The 20,768-nt window shown below is 41.5% G+C and overlaps 1 protein-coding gene across 1 annotated transcript; it reads right to left on the bottom strand.

Moving 5' to 3' along the window:
• On the bottom strand, nucleotides 11,613-20,042 carry LOC109850144 (zinc transporter 1). Its single transcript, XM_020420078.1, is given in 4 exon segments — nucleotides 11,613-11,726; nucleotides 11,728-12,071; nucleotides 19,471-19,578; nucleotides 19,581-20,042. Coding segments are annotated over 4 exon segments (957 nt in total). The 5' UTR covers nucleotides 20,038-20,042; the 3' UTR covers nucleotides 11,613-11,678.

Here is a 20,768-nt window from a genome sequence, read left to right on the forward strand (position 1 = left end):
ATTCTTCACTAGCTAGTTGTTGTGCGCAGCGGAAATTTCGGCAGAGTTTCTGGTACACAATAAGAGAGAAAGATCGATAAGAATGTTGGATCTACATAAAACTTGAGATCTAAAACCATAAAGCCATGATTAATTCGAAGAGATTAACAAGAATCATAAAGGAGCGGAAGCTTATACCTGAATCCATTGCTTGAACTTGAGATGGGTTTTGATCTTCTAACCTTAGGGTTCTCTCTAGCCGAATTTCTCTCTAGATGGGGGTGAAGAGAATTAGAGAATGTAACCCTAGATTAGGGACCATAACCCCTTATTTATAGATATTGTACTTTTATAATTTGACCCCTCAACAAATCACAATTACAACCTGGTATCTGCACATATAACCCCATGACTTATTTAAATACCCATTAACCCAACTTGATTGATCACTTTAGTGGGTTATCTTAAAAGATAGCAATACACATTAATTAATCATATGTGCCCACAATTAGATTTATTAGATTAAATCCAACAATCTCCCACTTGGGCACCATATGATTCCTTAAATTGTGTATAACCTTATGAGCTCAAAAACTGCTATCACTGAAAAAAGGTATTTCCGAACAATCTCGTCCATTAACTATATCAATATAGGATCAAAGCGGCCTTCGTCATATTTATCGTAACTAAACCCATCAATGGTCACATATACCAATACAATCAAACGACATAGATCAAACATGGATGTGCAGCATGAAAATTACATGCAATGTGATCAGTACATATCTATTTTTAACTGGTCCTCTTAAGTGAGGTCAAAACCAAACATAATGTAGCAGAGTGACTTAACTGAATACTTTATTCTGATCAGACAATACAACCAAACATAAAGCACCACAATTACAAACTCTCACTAAATCATGATATCCTCAAATAATACCATACCCATATGAGCAGTATGCTCATGAAAGACCTTGGGTGACAATCCCTTAGTAAGAGGATCAGCTATCATGGAGTTTGTCCTAATGTTCTCTATGGATATCTATCCACTCTGTACCCTTTCTTTCACAACCAAGAACTTAATGTCAATATGTTTCGACTTGGTTGAGCTCCTGTTGTTATTGGAATACATTACTGCAGATTTATTATCACAATATAACCTTAGTGGTCTTTCAACATTTTCCAAAATACGCAGTCCCGTGATAAAATTTCGCAATCATATTCCCAGATTGGATGCCTCATAGCAAGCTACAAATTCTGCTGCCATAGTAGAGGAAGCTACGAGTGTCTGTTTAACACTTTTCCATGATATAGCTCCTCCTGCTAACATATAAATGTAGTCTGATGTAGACTTTCTGCTATCTTGGCATCCAGCAAAATCAGAATCAGAGTACCCAATGACCTTCAGCTGTTCTGATTTTCTGTATGTGAGCATATAATCTTTTGTTTTCTGAAGATACCTCATAACCCTTTTGACTGCTATCCAATGATCCATACCAGGGTTGCTTAAGTATCTGCCTAATATCCCAACAATGTACGCAATATCCGGACGCGTACATACCTGAGCATACATTAGACTTCCTACAGCCGAAGCATAAGGAATCTTCTGCATTTCCTGAATTTCAAGGTTACCTTTAGGGCACTGATTGAGACTAAACTTGTCTCCTTTAGCAACAGGGGTGTCACCTGGTCTGCAATCTTGCATGCCAAACCTTTTAAGTACCTTATCGATATAGCTCTTTTGTGATAATCCAAGAATACCCCGAGAGCGATCTCGATGTATCTGGATCCCTAATATAAAAGAGGCGTCCCCAAGATCTTTCATCTCAAAATTCTTTGATAGAAATCTCTTGGTTTCGTGCAACATGCCTATATCATTAGTGGCAAGCAAGATGTCATCGACATACAGAACCAGAAAAATATACTTACTCCCACTGAACTTGTGATATACACAGTCATCAACAATGTTCATCTCAAAACCGAACGAGATAACTATTTGTTGAAACTTATGATACCATTGACGAGGAGCTTGCTTGAGTCCATAGATGGATTTCCTTAATTTGCAGACCATATTCTTTGGGTCTCCCGACACAAAGTTTTCTGGTTGCACCATATAGATCATCTCATCAATGTCTCCATTGAGAAATGCAGTCTTAACATCCATCTGATGTAACTCAAGATCATAATGAGCAACAAGTGCCATGATTATTCTGAAAGAGTCTTTCGATGAAACCGGAGAGAAAGTCTCTGTATAATCAATGCCTTCCTTTTGAGTATAGCCTTTAGCCACAAGACGTGCCTTATACCTCTCCACATTACCATTTGCATCCCGCTTGGTTTTAAAAATCCATTTACAACCAATTGGTTTTGCACCTTCTGGCAATGGGACAAGTTCCCAAACCTTATTGTCTTGCATAGACTTATACTCTTCATTCATGGCATCAATCCACTGTTGAGAGTTAGAACTTTTCATGGCCTGAGAGAAGTTGATTGGATCATCTTCTAACATTCCACTACTTTCCTCATGTTCTTGGAGAAATACAATATAATCATCCGGAATAGCATTTCTCCTTTCTCTCGTGGATCTCCTTAATGGCACTGGTTCTTGAGGTTGTTGAGTTTGTTCTTCTGGAACAGGGAGTTGTTCAACATTGTCATCTTGAGGTTCCGGATTTACTTCTTGAGCAACAACAGGTATAGGAACCTGAATATTGTCAAAAGTAATTGAATGGATTGGGTCTGAAGCCAATTCCTCCTCAAAAGCAATGTCTCTAACCTTATTTTCCCCCCCAAACTCAACATCCTCAAAGAATGTTGTTGTTCCCGTCTCAAAAATATTCCTTAGTGTGGGATCATAAAACTTATAGCCCCTAGAGCGTTCAGAGTACCCAATAAAGTAGCTGCTAACTGTTTTGGAGTCCAATTTCTTTTCATTTGGCCTATAAGGCCTTGCCTCAGCTGGACATCCCCAAATATGTAAATGCTTTAAACTGGGCTTTCGACCAGTCCAAAGCTCATAAGGTGTTTTAGCAACTGCTTTACTTGGAACTCTGTTCAGAATGTAAGCTGCTGTCTTAAGTGCTTCTCCCCAGAGTGACTCTGGTAAAGAAGAATGAGCAATCATACTTCTTACCATATCCTTAAGAGTCCTGTTTCGTCTTTCAGCTACACCATTCATGCTAGGTGATCCCGACATGGTGTACTGTGGGACGATACCGCATTCCTCTAGGTATCTAGCAAATGGTCCTGGACGTTGTTCACCTGAACCATCATATCTACCGTAGTACTCACCACCACGATCAGATCTGACGGTTTTAATTCTTCTGTTGAGTTGATTCTCAACTTTAGCTTTATAGGCTTTGAACATGTCCAGAGACTCAGATTTTTCATGAATAAGATATAGGTGCCCATAACGTGAGTAATCGTCTATGAATGATATAAAATATTGTTGACCATTCCAGGATACCGTAGGGAATGGCCCACAAATATCCGTATGTATCAATTCTAAGACATCCGAAGATCTGTTGGCACCTAATCTTTTCACTTTGGTCTGTTTTCCCTTGATACATTCAACACATACGTCGAAGTCCGAAAAATCAAGGGAATCCAAAATGCCATCAGACACAAGACGCTCAACTCTACCTTTTGAGATATGACCTAAGCGCTTATGCCATAATGTCGCCGAATTTTCCTTATTTAATTTACGCTTAGTACCACGTGATTCCACATGCAAGGATTCATTGTAAGAAGCAATTGTATCAAGCAAATATAGGTTGTCATAAATACTCAAGTAACCGGTTCCCACAACATTTGAATTAAAAGATAAACTGAATTGACTGTTTCCAAATGAACAAGAATAACCTGATTTGTCCAATACAGAAACAGAAACCAAATTCCGTCTAAAAGACGGTACTACAAAAGTATCTTTTAAATCCAAATAATAACCAGTTCCTAACAACAACCTAAAGTGCCCAATTGCTTCCACATCTACCGATTGTCCGTCGCCCACAAAGATGTGTCTTTCAACATCACTTGGCTTTCGGTAGCTCAGGCAACCCTGCATAGAAACACTTATGTGAGTAGTAGCACCAGAGTCTAACCACCAAGTGTTTCTAGGTACTGAAGCTAAATTAACCTCAGAACAGACCAAAGCAAGGAACGTACCCTTATTATCACGCCAGGCGTGATATTTTGTACAGTCCTTCTTTACATGTCCAGGCTTCTTACAGAAGAAACAACCCTGATTATCCTTATGTTGTTTCTTCTCAACTGGACCCTTAGCAGCTTCCTTATCATTCTTCCTTTTCTTGCCCTTATCCTTAGAGGCATAGGCCAAATGAGCACTTTCTGTCTTATCTTGCTTCAACCTGTCTTCTTCTTGCACACAGTATGAAATGAGCTCATTTAGAGTCCATTTCTCCTTTTGACAGTTATAACTGACCTTAAATTGGTTAAACTGTGCAGGAAGAGACAACAAAACCAGATGCACTAATAACTCGTCACAAAGATCGAGTTTAAGTGCCTTAAGCTTTGAAGCAATATGAGACATTTCCATAATGTACTCCCTGATATTTCCTTTGCCCTTATACTTCATTGAAATCAAGCGAGCTAAAAGCGTGCTTGTTTCTACCTTATCGTTTTTCGCAAAACGCTTCTCAATTTCGGCAAGGAAATCTTTAGCCTTAGTAATCCCTTCGGATTCTATGCCCCTGAAGGCTTCCGGAACGCCGCGCTTAATGATCATAAGACTCATGCGATTTGAACGCTCCCACTTCTCATGCTCCTTCTTTGCATCAGGAGTGCTATCCGCATTGAGAGGTTGGGGTTGTTCAGTTCTTAATGCATAGTCAAGATCCATGCAGCCAAGAACAATTAATATGTTCTCTTTCCAAACCTTGAAGTTTGTCCCATTTAGCATGGGAATTGAGTTGATGTTAGCAGAAATTGTTACAGCAGATGCATTAGCTGGAATAAAACAAAAAATGCTCACATCAATAACCATAATTAGTAATCAATAAAATTCAAATAATGACAATCCCCATCCAAGATATCGGGCACAACATTAATATCAAGTCTTTGGACAGTAATATTAACTTGTAAGTGATACCTTGTTGCAATGATCAAACATTGACAATAACTCATGTCAAATAATGAAACTATCTTTGGATCGATTCATTATTCACATGTAAACCTTATAATTGTCACACGCTTATCATCGCAGATGTGTATACAGTCTAAATAAATATTAACCTTCCTTTGGGCCGATTAAATATTTACACGAAAGCATACACACAAACATCTCACATTCCTCATGAACAATCTACACAAGAGAGGTTACTTTGGCAACTTCTTGTTTCAATTAATCAATTGGAGTGAGAGACAACCTTAATACCTTAGTGTCATAATATTTGAATTAAATAATTGATTAAAAACCGAATTAGATTTATTTCTAAAAAACTTAATTTGGGGTCTCATAGCTTAATTAGGGCCCATAACTTAATTAAATAAATTAAGTATACCAAAGTGGACCCATGAAAAGCCGAGGCTTAACCATAGTGAACATGAAGTTCGCTTGACTTCGAACGCGTGGTTCGACTGTATTGAATATGAGACTCACTTAAGTACGAACGCGAGGTTCGTCTGAGAAAGAACACGAGGTTCAACTTGAGAACGAACGCGAGGTTCGTTTGAAAAATGAACGCGAGGTTCAACTTGAGATACGAACGCGAGGTTCGACTGAAATACGAACGCGAGGTTCGACTAAAAACGAACGCGAGGTTCGACTAAAAACGAACGCGAGGTTCGACTGAAATACGAACGCGAGGTTCGACTGAAATACGAACGCGAGGTTCGACTGAAATACGAACGCGAGGTTCGACTGAAATACGAACGCGAGGTTCGACTGAAATACAAACGCGAGGTTCGACTGAATTGAGCGCGAGGCTCACCTTAGAACTGAGCGCGAGGCTCACCTTAGAACGAACGCGAAGTTCGTTTAAATTGAGCGTGAGGCTCACCTTAGAACGAACGCGAGGTTCATTTGATTTGAGCGCGATGCTCACTTGAGAACTGAACGCGAAGTTCGGTTGAATTTGAGCGTGAAGCTCACCTGAGAACGAACGCGAAGTTCGTTTGAGGTAACCACCTCCTTAATTTTCGCCACGAACCCTTAGGGTTTCAAACCGAAACCGCCGCCGACCAGACCCAAAAAAATTCTTTGATTTTTATTTTCAAAGAACCAGATCCATAATCGAAAAAAAATTTGTGATCCAGATCCAAGAAAAAAATCAAAGAAAAATCCAAAAAATTCCAAAATGACACTGGTCACCAACGATTTTTTAGTTACTGTTCATCCAAAAAACTTTACTGTTCATCCGAAAAAACTTTACTGTTTATCCGAAAAATTACTGTTCATCCGAGAACAAAACTGAATCCAAACCAAAGATTTTAAGATCAAAAAACCCAATTTTAATCTTAATCTCTTAGAACAAATCAAGGAGGCTCTGATACCACTTGTTAGATCTAAATCAATACTTGAAATCTAAAACCATATAGCCATTGATTAATTCAAAGAGATTAACAAGAATCATAAAGGAGCGGAAGCTTATACCTGAATCCATTGCTTGAACTTGAGATGAGTTTTGATCTTCTAACCTTAGGGTTCTCTCTAGCCGAATTTCTCTCTAGATGGGGGTGAAGAGAATTAGAGAATGTAACCCTAGATTAGGGACCATAACCCCTTATTTATAGATATTGTACTTTTATAATTTGGCCCCTCAACAAATCACAATTACAACCTGGTATCTGCACATATAACCCCATGACTTATTTAAATACCCATTAACCCAACTTGATTGATCACTTTAGTGGGTTATCCTAAAAGATAGCAATACACATTGATTAATCATATGTGCCCACAAATAGATTTATTAGATTAAATCCAACAATAAGAGTCTTGCTACTATAAAGAGAATATAAATAGGGTTTATAATCTCTCAAATTTAAACCCTCACACAATCTCTCAAACCCCTCACACAATTATCTCTCTCAAGAAGGGGATGTACAGAACCCTAGAACAACTGCACAAAAAACCCACAAATCTTTTGCTCCTGCGCACCTCTGCTTTGCGCTTGCTGCATCCGTCCTTTGCTCCTGCTTTTTCCCCCACTTCGCAAAAAACCCTAGGCTTGATGATGTTGGTTTTTATAGTGTTCGTTCATGGGCCGATTTCATCCGCAACCGCTCTGCTAATTTCACAAACATCACGTGGTTTGCAAATCACTTCACGCGGAAATGCATTCGTGCAATCGTGGACGTGGTCCCCACTCACTTATTTCCTCACAATTCTCCACCTCGGCGAAGTTTTCCCAAAACTGAGCCGACACCAACCAAACCAAATGTCTCACTTGTTGTGTCCAGTACACCGTGAAACAATTCACGACAGCAGACTCAATCCATAACAAGTCGAGAACCCAAATGAGAATGCAAACACTCTCTAAATGTCAGTATCAACTCACCAAATCGATCTCACCCCCATCAAATAATCCAACCCGGCTGCATCATAAAGACTGCCTACGTATCCTCTTGCCCAAGGAATCAAGCCGAACGTAGTTCACCCAAATGGCCTCCAAAGGCCTCAATCCACTAGAAGAGTTCGCAACCCTTCTCTAATATCATAAACTCTACGGCTGATAGCACCTCCAATGTCCTCAAACACCTCCACCTGAGGTGAGCCAATGGTCATATCCAAACTGCATCTATCAGCTGCACTCGAATCAAAACCCAACTCATCATCCGCATCCGAATCCAAATGACTCCCACGCTGTGTCACCTCAGCTGGAATCCCAACCAATGCAGAATGATCTGGAGTAATCTTTACCCAATGTGGAGTAGCATCACTCTCCACCCGCTGCGATACCTCTAAGGTCTGTCCAAAACTCTCCACCTGCTGAGAGTCAATTGGCTTCCTCATCGAAGCCTCATCCAAAGTGACACAATCAGACCTATCTTCCAATAGAGTTATACCTCCAATCACAGCAGTTGACAACTCTTTAATAGGATGACCCAAATATGTCGAAACCTCTGTCCAGAAACTCTTCTGCAAATCATTGCTCGACCACAAACACCAATCCTCCTCCAGTAAGGCACGGTTCTCCAAATTTGTCACCCTATTTAGTTGCCCCAAGATTTTCTTTCCAATGAAGTGTCTTGAAATGCCGTGAGCTCGGCTCCAATACAGAAATAGGTCCATCTTGTACCTCCCACCAGAATGGAGTACCTTCACCTTTCTGTCTATTACACACTTCTTCAATCTGTTGGATACTACTAGGACTTTCTCCAAAGGGGATTTGGTTGCAACCCAAACACACCTAGAACAGCCACCAACAAAGGAAACCAAACGCCTATTACCTCCCAATAATGCCCCCTTGGAAGGCCCCCAAACATCCACGTGAACTCCTCCAGAACGACCCTTAGCACGGTGAATAGAGGTGCCACATTTCACCTCGGTCTTCTTGCTCACATCAACATGTTCACTGGACTTCAAACTGCAGGTCTTTGCACCCTCTTTCAATCTATGCGAGGAATCAATACTGGAATGACCAAGCCCCAAATGCCGCAGTCTAGTCGAATCAACAGAAGTCGTCAGCTCTCCACCTGCCACTATACCTCCAGTCAAGTAATATAGGTTATTTCTTCTGACGCCCTTCATCAAAATACGAGAGTCTCTCGCAATCTCGAGAACCATGTCCTCAACACGAACTTTCAGACCCTCTCCAACCAAAGCTCCAATCGAGATCAAGTTCTTCCTCAAAGAAGGAACATATCTCACATCATTTAACTCCCTAACAGTCCCGTCAAACATTTTGATACGAATTCTTCCTATCCTAAGGTCTGGCATGCACGGTTATCAGCCATGTACACCATACCACTATCCATCAGCTTCTCAAAACTGGAGAACCATTCCCTTCTAGGGCACACATGATAGGTCGCACCACTATCCAACATCCATTCAGATTCCTCCGAATAGCTATCTGTAGGACTGATAGAAAGCGAATAAATAGAAGAGTCAGAATTATTACCATCCGATACGATGTTTGCTTCTGATGATGGTTGCTTCCCTTTTCCCTTCTGCTTATTCTTCATCCATTCGTCGAGCTTTGGGCAGTCTTTCTTCCAATGACCAGTCTCCTTGCACCAAGCACACTGATCTTTTCCTACTCTAGACTGTGACTTCCAATTCTTTCGGTTTGGACCCTTCCCTCTTGCGACCAACGCCTCCGCTACTGGCTCAACTGAAGCCTCCTTATCCTTCTTTCGAAGCTGATAATTCACAAGTGCAGCAGTGACCTCACTATACGAAAGGGACGCCTTTCCATTAATCAAAGTAAGAACAAAGGTCTCATATTCCTCGTCAGGTAAGGAACTCAACAACAGCAACGCCTTGTCCTCATCTTCAATTATAACATCCACGTTCGCCAAATCCGCAAGAAGCTTTGTGTAGTGGTTCATGTGATCTCTAATGGAGGTTCCCTTCTTCAACTGGAAACGATAAAGTCTCCTCTTCAAATGCAAGCGATTTTCCACACTCTTGGTCAAATACTTGCTTTCGAGAATCTCCCAAATCTTCTTCGCAGAAGTCTCATTCATCACATCATATTTTAGATCTTGAGTCAAACAAGACCTAATCACACCACACGCCGTTCGATTCATCTTCTTCCAAACCTTCTCTTCAATCTCATCTGGCTTGCCATCTAACTCCAATGTATCCTCCAAATTCTGCGCGTTCAGCGCATCCAAAACCTCGCATCTCCATAATCCAAAGTTGTTTGTGCCATTAAATTTCTCCACATCTATCTTCATAGAGTGGATATTCAAACTCTGAATAGTCTTCACGCCAGAAGAACCACCCTCGACTCCCGAAGCACCTTCTTTCCCCGACATCTTACGCACCAACGAACAAAGAATAGATCCAAAACTGAAAGATAGAGTATTTACCAAAAGATCTCACCTTTATCACCAACGAAGTCCTAAACGGGCCTCCAAATTGATCTACTCCTCCAACCAAACCCTAGATCTGGAATCTGGGCTCTGATACCACTTGTTGTGCGCAGCGGAAATTTCGGCAGAGTTTCTGGTGCACAATAAGAGAGAAAGATCGATAAGAATTCTTGTTTCTCAAAGGGAACAAGAATCTGAAAGCCTAATATCCCATCAAAGTGGGATATTTGCTCTTCCTCTCGTCAGCTCTAGGACTCTAACCCCTCACACAATTATCTCTCTCAAAAAGGGGATGTACAGAACCCTAGAACAACTGCACAAAAAACCCACAAATCTTTTGCTCCTGCGCACCTCTGCTTTGCGCTTGCTGCAGCCGTCCTTTGCTCCTGCTTTTTCCCCCACTTCGCACAAAACCCTAGGCTTGATGATGTTGGTTTTTATAGTGTTCGTTCATGGGCCGATTTCATCCGCAACTGCTCTGCTAATTTCACAAACATCACGTGGTTTGCAAATCACTTCACGCGGAAATGCATTCGTGCAATCGTGGACGTGGTCCCCACTCACTTTATTTCCTCACACTAGTTTCCGTTGAGGGACCATAAGTTCGCTATATATTAGTTAATGGTACACCCAACAGATGATTCAAGTCCACGCCCTTGAATGAACTTTAGTCATTCGGCGCCGACTGTTGTGCTTTGATACCACTTGTTGGGGTGCCGAGAACCAACACACAAACGCTGAGAGAGAAGACTAAACACAATAAAAAATAACAGCACAAACACAAACAACGAATTTTACGTGGTTCGGCAAGTTACCTACGTTCACGAGGAAAGAAGGAGATGAGTTTTCACTAATAGAGAAGGGAGAGTACAAATAAAGATTACAAAATCACTCAAATCTCTCAAACAAAACCCTAAACCAATAGCTCAGAAAAAAGTCCCTTTCTTGTGCTCAAAACAACCTTTTCTACTACTCCCCAGAAACCCTAAAACGTATTTGTATTTATACCAAACACTAATCCCAAACAGAATAGGAAAACCAAAACTGGGTCTGACCCGATCGGCGGTCGACCGTAGAAATCGTGGGGGTCGATCGACCGGAAAGACATAAACCCAATATCGATTACAGGGTTTGGCGGCCGACCGCCAAAATCGTCGCGGTCGACCGTCACCAAGTCTAGATGGCGGCCGACCGCCAAAATCGTCGCGGTCGACCGTCACCAAGTCTAGAAAACTCCCTGAGGCTATGCACATTTCCAGTCGACCACCCCAAAGCTCGCGATCGACCAGAAAGCACCCAAAGCTCTGCCTGCTCCAAAAATTCTATTCTTTCCCAATGTTTTCGTCGTTTCTACACTGACATGTATGTTTGAGGAAATATTAGAAAATTCATCGTGAACTTCGTAGGATTAACCCAAATCATTATTTGAAATGTAAAATTATAACTTGATATTCATTATAAATTCAAACTTTTGATGTAATATGGAAATATTAAAATTTGAAATTATAGCTATCAAATCATACGATCTTCATAAAAAAGTATGCAATGGTATTGTTATTTGATATGGTATCAGAACAGTTCAATAATTATAGTTCACATTAAAATACCATTTCACAAAACAATAGAAACTCCTTTACATATATATATTCAAACTATACACACAAACATCTCGGACAATTAATTTGCATCTACATACAAAATCAGTCCCAAATCATGACAACCGCCATCACTCCGATCCCAACAAAAACAAACCGCCACAAACCTAAACAAGGGGGTATCAAAATAACACTTGCTCTGTGGCCTGAACCCTTTAGCTATAAGATGGTTAATAGCAACATATATAAATATCCCAGAGGCGAGGCTCATTGAGATGGCATAAATCCAGTCGGCGGCATTCCCTTGCGTAGTAGCGTTGATGCTGATGCCGATGCCGATGCCGACGGGGCTCGAGACGGCGAAGGCGAGGGAGTAGGCGACGGTGGTCAAGAACGGTCGCTTCGGTAGCATTCGGAGGAGTGCGATGCCCATGGCTATGGCCAATATTTTGTGGAGGGAGATTGTCCATAGGTTCCTCCATGCATCAGCCTTGGTGCCTGCGTGTATAATTTCTGGTAATTAATGAAGATTAATTGATTACTGTGAATAAATTGTAGTCTATATGTTGCGCGCAACGGAAATTTCGGCAGCACAATAAGAGAGTCAGGTCGCAATAGGGATTCTCGTTTCACCAAAGAAACAAGAACCTTAAGCAAAATATCTCAACAAAGTGGGATATCAGCTCTTCCTCTCATCAGTTCTAGGACTGACTTGTCAAGGAAACCTAAATAAACTATTACAAATCACACAAATAGCGAGACAACCAATTTTACGTGGTTCGGCAAATAACCTACGTCAACGGGGAGAGGATGAGGAGATTCCACTAAATCAAGGAGAGTACAAAGGGTTACAATCTCACAAAACTCACAAACTAACCCTTAACCAAAGCTCTCAACTTGCTCACAATATCTCCCTCTCACAATGCTCAAAAGTCTCTCTAATCTCTGATTACAACTCTCCTCTCTTTGATGATCCTAATCTTCCATATATATAGAAAAGCTAAAACCAAAACAGACTAGGAATCCTAAAACAAAAAACAAAACAGACTAGGAATCCTAATAACTTGTTACCAAAACCCTAATAACCTCATGTTACCAAAATAGATTAGAAATCCTAATAACCTCATGTTACCAAAATAGATTAGGAATCCTAATAGATTAGGAATACTGCTATCTAACAATTCTCCACCTCGACGAAGTATTCCCAAAACTGAGCCGACACCAACATGAGCACAAATGCGTCGTCTCATCAAATTCGGCTGCACCAATGTGGTTGCCTACATACCTCCTCTCCCAAGGGATCAAGCCGCCCGTAGTTCATCCACATGGCCGTCAACGACCTCAACAATCACGAATGTGCAACAAGTTTCGACAATGATCAAACTTGTTGCTCGGAACCATCTTTGTGAGCATATCCGTCGGATTATCCTTCGTGTGGACTTTTACAATCTCCACATCACCATCTTCAAGAACATCTCGAACGAAGTGATAACGAACATCAATATGCTTCGTCCTTGCATGAAAAACCTGATTTTTTGTCAAATAGATAGCACTCATGCTATCATAATGAATAGTGACGGACCGCTGCGATATACCAAGTTCCTCCAAAAGTCCTCGAAGTCAAATAGCCTCCTTCACAGTCTCTATAATCACCATATACTCTGCCTCCGTCGTAGACAAAGCCACTGTCGACTGTAAGGTGCATCTTCAACACACCGACGCACGGGTCAAAGTAAACACATACCCCATCATAAACCGTCGCTTATCTAAATCACCGGCATAATTCGAATATACATAACCAATGCATAACTACCCACCTGTAGTGTCCTGCTCATAAACTAAACTAACATTGAGCGTACCTCGAATGTACCTCAAAATCCATCTCACGACGTCCCAATGACCCACTCCTGGATCATGCATGCATCTCGAAATCATGTTCACCGCCTGTGACAAATCTGGCCTTGTACATACAATCGCGTACATCAAGCTCCCAACCGCGCTCGCATTTGGAGTCTTCGACATAAACTCTCGATCTTCAACTGTCTTCGGTGAAAGATCAGCTGAAAGCTTCAAATGAGCTCCTAATGGTACACTAATTGGTTTTGTATCTATGCTAACATAAAATCGCTGTAGAACCTTCTTCAAATAAGCCACATGTGTCAAACAAATTCTGCTCTTCTTCTTTTCTTTGCTGATCTCCATCCCTAAAATGCGTTTCACCTCACCCAAATCATTCATCTCAAACTCTTTTAAGAGCTGTGCCTTCAATTCATCTATAGCAGATCTGAAAATAGAGGCAACCAACATGTCATCGACATAAAGTAATAAATAGATATACGCACCTCCTTTCAACTTGCGAAAATATACGTAAGGATCAAACTGGCTCTGAGTGTACGAATGACCAATCATAAAACCATCAAATCGCCTATACCACTATCGAGGAGTCTGCTTCAAACCATATAGCAATTTCTTCAATCTGTAAACCAATTTTTTCCTTCCCTACAGCTCAGAATCCTAATGGCTGAGTCATATATATTTCTTCATCAAGATCATCATGAAGAAATGCGGTCTTCACATCCAACTGATCTAACTCCAAACCATACTGTGCCACCAAAGCTAGCAAAATCCGAATCGAAAAATGCTTTACCACCAGAGAGAAAACCTCATTATAGTCAATACCTTCCTCATGTGCATAACCCTTCGCAATCAACCTAGCCTTGAACCTCAATAGAGTGCCCTTAATGTCCTCCTTCTTCGTGTATACCCACTTGCAACCAATTATCTTCCGTCCCTTTGGAAGCTCAACCAGCTCCCATGTATCGTTCTTATGAGGAGACTCTATCTCCTCCTGCATAGCTACCTGCCACGAATCAGCCTCTGAACTCTGCTCGGCCTTTCTAAATGTAGTAGGCATAATCTCATTGATACTCTCCACCAGAAGTACATACGCAACTGTGTCGGCATACTGTGTTGGCATCTGTATGTCTCTCCTCTGTCTCCGAACCGCAATAGAATTCTGAACTTGAGTCGTCGGTCCCTGATCCTGCATATCAGTACCCGTATCCTCCGTGTCACCATCGTGCTCACTTGGCGTCACCTCAGTCGGTACTCTAATGGATATTGTACCATCTGGATAATGTGAAACTGCACCGATCTCCACCACCTGTGATATCTCCTCTGTCGGGTCGCTCTTCACCTGATGAGAACTAGAAAGCTTCAAGATAGAAGCCTCATCGAACGTGACGTCTCTACTCAGCACAATCTTCCTATCAACTGGATCCCTTCAAGATAGAAGCCTCATCGAACGTGACGTCTCTACTCAGCACAATCTTCCTATCAACTGGATCCCATAGCTTGTATCCCTTGCTCTACTCAGCACAATCTTCCTATCAACTGGATCCCATAGCTTGTATCCCTTGACACCATGCTTGAATCTTACAAATATGGTCTTCCTTGCTAGAGGCTCCAATTTATCTGTTCTCACATGATAAAATCCAAGGTACCCAAATACCTTGAGCTGGTCATAACCGTGTGCTGGCTCTCCTGACCACATCTCCATAGGGGTCTTCCCCTCAATCACAGATGAAGGCAGCCTATTAATAATATGGCTCGCATATGTAAGTGTATCAGCTCAAAAAATCTTCTCCAAACCACTCTGTGATAATAAACATTGGAGCTTCTCTAGCAAAGACCGATTTAACCTCTCTGTCACCCCATTCTGCTGCGGTGTATGACTAACCATGAAGTGTTTCTCTATGCCCTCGTCTCGACATAGCTGCTGAAAGGGGTCTGAAGTATATTCACCACCGTTTTCGGATCACAACGTCTTGATCTTTCTCCCAGTCTGCAGTTTCAATCTCTTCTTCCACTTCACGAATATATATAGGACTTCACTCTTCTTTGTTATGGTGTACACCCAACATCGTCTAGAATAGTCATCAACGAACGTAATGAACCAATGTCTACCACCAAGTGATGCATTCTTGGTGGGACCCCAAACGTCTGTGTGCACGTAGTCCAGGATGCCCCTCGTCCTATGAATGGCCATCCCGAACTTCACCTTTATCTTTTTGCCAAGAACACAGTACTCACAGAATTCCACTTTACTATTATTGGCTTCCTTCAATAGTCCTTGTTTGCACAAAGCCTGCAGTGGCTTCTTTTCTGTGTGCCCCAACCTATAATGCCAAAGCCTGCTCATGTTCGTCTCTGAAATAGCGGAAGCAACCTGGTCAATCTCGGTGCTCCCCTTCAGATAGTATAAATTTTGATTGCGGACTCGCTTCATCACCACTAAAGATCGCTTAGTAACCTTTGCTACAGCATCCTCAAAGGTCACCTTGAATCCCTTCGCCTCCAAAACTCTAAGTAAGATAAGATTATTCTTCAGCTGAGGAACAAATCTCACATCTTTCAATTCACAGACTACTCCATCGTGTATCCGAATCCGTATGATACCTATCCCACAAATGCCACAAGACTGATCATTTCCCATGACTATAACTCTCCAATCGAGATTCTCAAAAGATGCAAACCAATCTCGCCTAGGGGTCACATGATAGGTAGCACCGGAATCAAGCATCTAATCTGATGCATCCAAGTGGTTTACCTCCGGAGTAATCAGTAAAGAAAAGCTCGAATCATCGGAATCTTCGCCTTTCGTAATATTCACCTCATTGGCATTCGAGCCCTTTTTCTTGCTATTCTCCTTCTCTTTGATTTGGACAATATCTTTTCTAATATCCCTGCTTCTTGAAGAATGCACATTGGTTCTTTCCTAGCTAGTGATGACCTCTTAATTTTGACCTTTCTCTATTACCATCTTTCAGATATGGGCTTCTACCTCTCGTCGATAAGGTCTCGCCTGAAGTACTAGCACAGAAAGTCTCCTTGTTCTTCCTCATCAAATCATAATTCGTCAATGCATTAGTAACTTTACTATAGTTGATAGAAGATCCCCCGTTCAACAAAGTGAGCACAAAGGTGCTATACTCCTCATCCGACAAGAAACACAATAAGATAATAGCCTTGTACTCATCCGAAATCTTCTCATCAACATTCACCAAGTCCGACAATAACTTCGTATAGTTGTTCACATGAGCCGCAAGCGAGGTGTCTCTGGACATCTGGAATCTGAATAACCTACGCAGCAAATGCAACCTGTTCTCAACACTCTTCGTAAGGTATTTATTGTTAAGAATTTCCCGCATCTTCATCGCAGACGTCACCACAATCACATCATACTTCAGCTCCTGTTCTAAACATGATCTAATCACCCCACAAGCATTCCTATTCATCTTTTTCCATATCACCTCTTCATACTTTGGTGGTCTCTCGTGGACCATAATGGTCTCCTCCAAGTTCTGAGCATTGAGTGCATCCTGTACATCGCTCATCTATAAACCAAAGTTGATTTTACCGTCATACTTCACCACACTAATTTTGGTGTTTTGAAAACCAATTTGAACTGTACTCGCCATCGACTTGCTGCTTTCACCTTTTTCTCCCATTGCAAACTAACTCCAAGTTATAGAGAAAGAATCAAACTTTGATAAAAATTAAGAATTACCTAACTGAACCCTAGATCGGATTCCAAATAGATTTCCTGTCCACACGAGAAAAGCAAAATCTCTAACGACAACTCCTAATGCTATCTTCACCGAAGCCAAGAACTCCAAGAACTAAGTTTCACACAAGAATCTTTCTCCACCTAATTCCAAAACCCTAGATCTGAAATCTGGGCTCTGATACCACTTGTAGTGCTCTGATACCACTTGTTGCGCGCAACAGAAATTTCGGCAGCACTTCGACAACACAATAAGAGAGCCGGGTCGCAATAGGAATTCTTATTTCACCAAGGAAACAAGAACGTTAAGTAAAATATCTAAACAAAATGGGATATCGGCTCTTCCTCTCATCAGTTCTAGGACTGACTTGTCAAGGAAACCTAAATAAACTATTACAAATCACACAAATAGCGAGACAACAAATTTTACGTGGTTCGGCAAATAGTCTACGTCCACGGGGAGAGGATGTGAAGATTCCACTAAATCAAGGAGAGTACAAAGGGTTGCAATCTCACAAAACTCACAAACTAACCCTCAACGAAAGCTCTCAACTTGCTCACAATATCTCACTCTCACAATGCTCAAAAGTCTCTCTAATATCTGATTACAACTCTCCTCTCTTTGATGATCCTAATGTTCCATATATATAGAAAACCTAAAACCAAAACAAACTAGGAATCCTAAAACCAAAAACAGACTAGGAATCCTAAAACCAAAAACAAAACAAATTAGGAATCCTAATAACCTGTTACCAAAACAAATTAGGAATCCTAATAACCTCATGTTACCAAAATAGATTAGGAATCCTAATAGCCTCATGTTGCCAAAATAGATTAGGAATCCTAATATAATAGGAATACTGCTATCCAACACTATAGTCAAATGGTGATTACTTCTAAACACACGCGGGAACGAAGTGGCACTAGTTAATCCATTAATTAAAAGAAAAGGTAAATTATTTCACAAAGTCCCCAATAAGTTTGGTTGTTTTTCTGTTAGCCCCCAATAAGCTTAATTAGGAAATCTAGAAAATCCATGAAATGTTTTAATTTTTTTCGCTTAACTTCCACGAAAGTCTTTCAGAAAATAGCATCACTTTAGGGCTTTAGATGATAAAAATCAGCAAAAGGAAATTTTGGGGACCGGGAGCTCCCACGAGCGGTCAGAAGGGGAAACATGCAAAAAGGAAAATGATTTTGAGAGGCACTAGGGGCACACCCTCTACCACACCATCTCTCTCGCTACAGTACATCGGGCACACATGAGATTTTATTAAATAAAATCTCATGTGGGCCCGGTGTACTGTAGTGAGAGAGATGGTGTGGTTGGAGGTGTGGTAGAGGGTGTGCCCCTATCATTTCTAAAAAATATAAGCAAGACATTAATATTTTTCCCCCCTAAAAGATGAAGGGTATTTTGGTCTTGTTCAGCATGTGTTTTGCGCATGACATGTCAAATAATGGTTTAGTTTTGATTGTTCTCTGACAGAACTTGATTCAAGTGAAATTTTCTAGCGTTTTGGGTTCAGCTGAAAAAAAAAGTACCTCACTTTTTTATTTTTTTTGTTTTTCTTTCATTTTGGAATTTACCCTTAAAGCTAGTATCGGTGTGCGCCTTCACATGCTTAATTAGTTGGTGTGTTCCTAACATGTTAAGTCAAACATATAAACTGTCACGACCTTCAAATATCCAAATCATAGCTAGTGATCTAGACGCTCCACCTTAATTAATAATAATATACCAGTTAACTAAAGCTAAGTACATGAATGTGCACGTACCAAAGCTAAGGTATTGTTTGGCAAAGGGCTAAGTGAGGGGTTATGGAGACTTAACCGGTCCTTCATAACCCGCCAAATACAAAAAATCTATACAAGACTTTAAAGTGAGTTAGCCCTTCATATATAATTTGTCAAACATAAAAAATATAGAAGGGTTAAACTAACTCCTCTAGAGGGATTAAAATGAGTTAACCTTTCAAAATGAGGGGTTTACTAATACTCCTATTTAGAAGGATTAAGAGTTAACCCTTCTAATTATAAAGAAAATAGTCAAAATCATTGTTATTCTCGAACACTAAAACTGATCATAATGACTAAAATAGAACTTATTTAACGGGTTAATAATTTAGTCCATCAGATTATCGAATGGGCTAAGTACATTAATTCTTTTTTTTTTAATCCATCTTTCTTAACCCTTTGACAAACAGGACCTTAATTCATATAAATTTCTTCTAGTTTAATTAAGCGTGAAAAAACCGGGTTAATTAACAAAGTACGTACTAGACGGAAACAAGACTCGATCGATAACCGAATTCAAACAGTGCTACACACCTGCAACTCCGATGGCCATCCCCTCGAACACCGAGTGAAAACAAAGCGCGAGAATTAGCAACACCGCATCCCCAAACGTACTGGCCCTCACCAGACTCGGATGAGCATGCCGATCGCCTCTTTCTCGTCATCTACACTCCCCGCCTCCACCCTCCCTCCCCTCCCCGACCGCCTCGTCACCGCCGAAATCACAACATCTCCGGCCATCGTCAAGGCGTACCCCACCGACGCAAGCATGAACGAGAACGGGTAGCTTTTGTCCGTCAAATCCCCGAGGGTTTCCGTCGCGTCGGACAGAAAGTGCATCATGGACGTCCCTAGAAAAATTCCTCCAGCGAATTGGGTGCCGAGGAGGAGGAAGCTCTCGTTCCACCGGTAGAAGTAGGGGGAGACTCCTCCCGCGAAGGTGGTGAGTAAGAGGATGACGAGGCAGTATATTTTGACGGCGATGAGGCCTTTCGACCTGAGGCCGGCGTCCTGGCCGTCGGCGTCCCCATGGCCATGACCTCCATGGGCGTTGACTTGCCAGGGCAGTAACAGTACGAGGAATATGAACGAGGAAGCCATGACCAAATTGGAGATCGAGGTATGAATGTACATAAGGTGGGGGTGTGTGTGTGCGTACGTACGCGTACGCATATAAGTTGGGAGGAACAAAGTGCATGTACATTATAGTGTAGTACAAATCTGACTTTTGGATGGTTGTACTACAAATTAATCGTTGACATTAGTTGTGTGTCACATTCATTAAGTAACAAAGAATAGTAGTTTTATAATTTGTTATAAAATTAAGCAAGTTCTTTTTAGACCTTTCCTCTTGTTAAGAGACGTTTGAAATCATGAAGCTAGCTTAATCTTTGACATTCATTAAGTAACAAAGTACGTAGCAGAACACCATACCTTACATATTGGGTGTGTTTGGTAATCAAGGTTTTTTTTCTTGTTGTGTTTTTGTAAAAAACACCATGCCATGGTGTTTCTTTTTCAAATGTGTTTTGAAAACATCATTTTGGTCAAACTAGTTTGACCATTTATATAGCGGTAGTGGGCGGACGACGGCGGTCGGGTGGCGGGTGGCCGCGGCCAGCTGATGGGTGCCGGGCGAACGACGGCTGTCGGCTACGCGGATGGTAGCGCGGCGGCCGACACGGGCGGCGCTGGCGGTGTGGTCGGTGGTCGCCGACGGGCTGACGGTGGCGGGTGGCCGGAAGCTAGCGGTGGTGGTAGCAGGACGGTGGCAACGACGGGTCGCGAGGGTGGCCGGCGGTGGGCCGGCCGGCGGTTGGCGGCGGTCGGTG

The sequence above is a fragment of the Asparagus officinalis genome, chromosome 7, assembly GCF_001876935.1.
Source record: "Asparagus officinalis chromosome 7, Aspof.V1, whole genome shotgun sequence".
NCBI lineage: Eukaryota > Viridiplantae > Streptophyta > Magnoliopsida > Asparagales > Asparagaceae > Asparagus > Asparagus officinalis.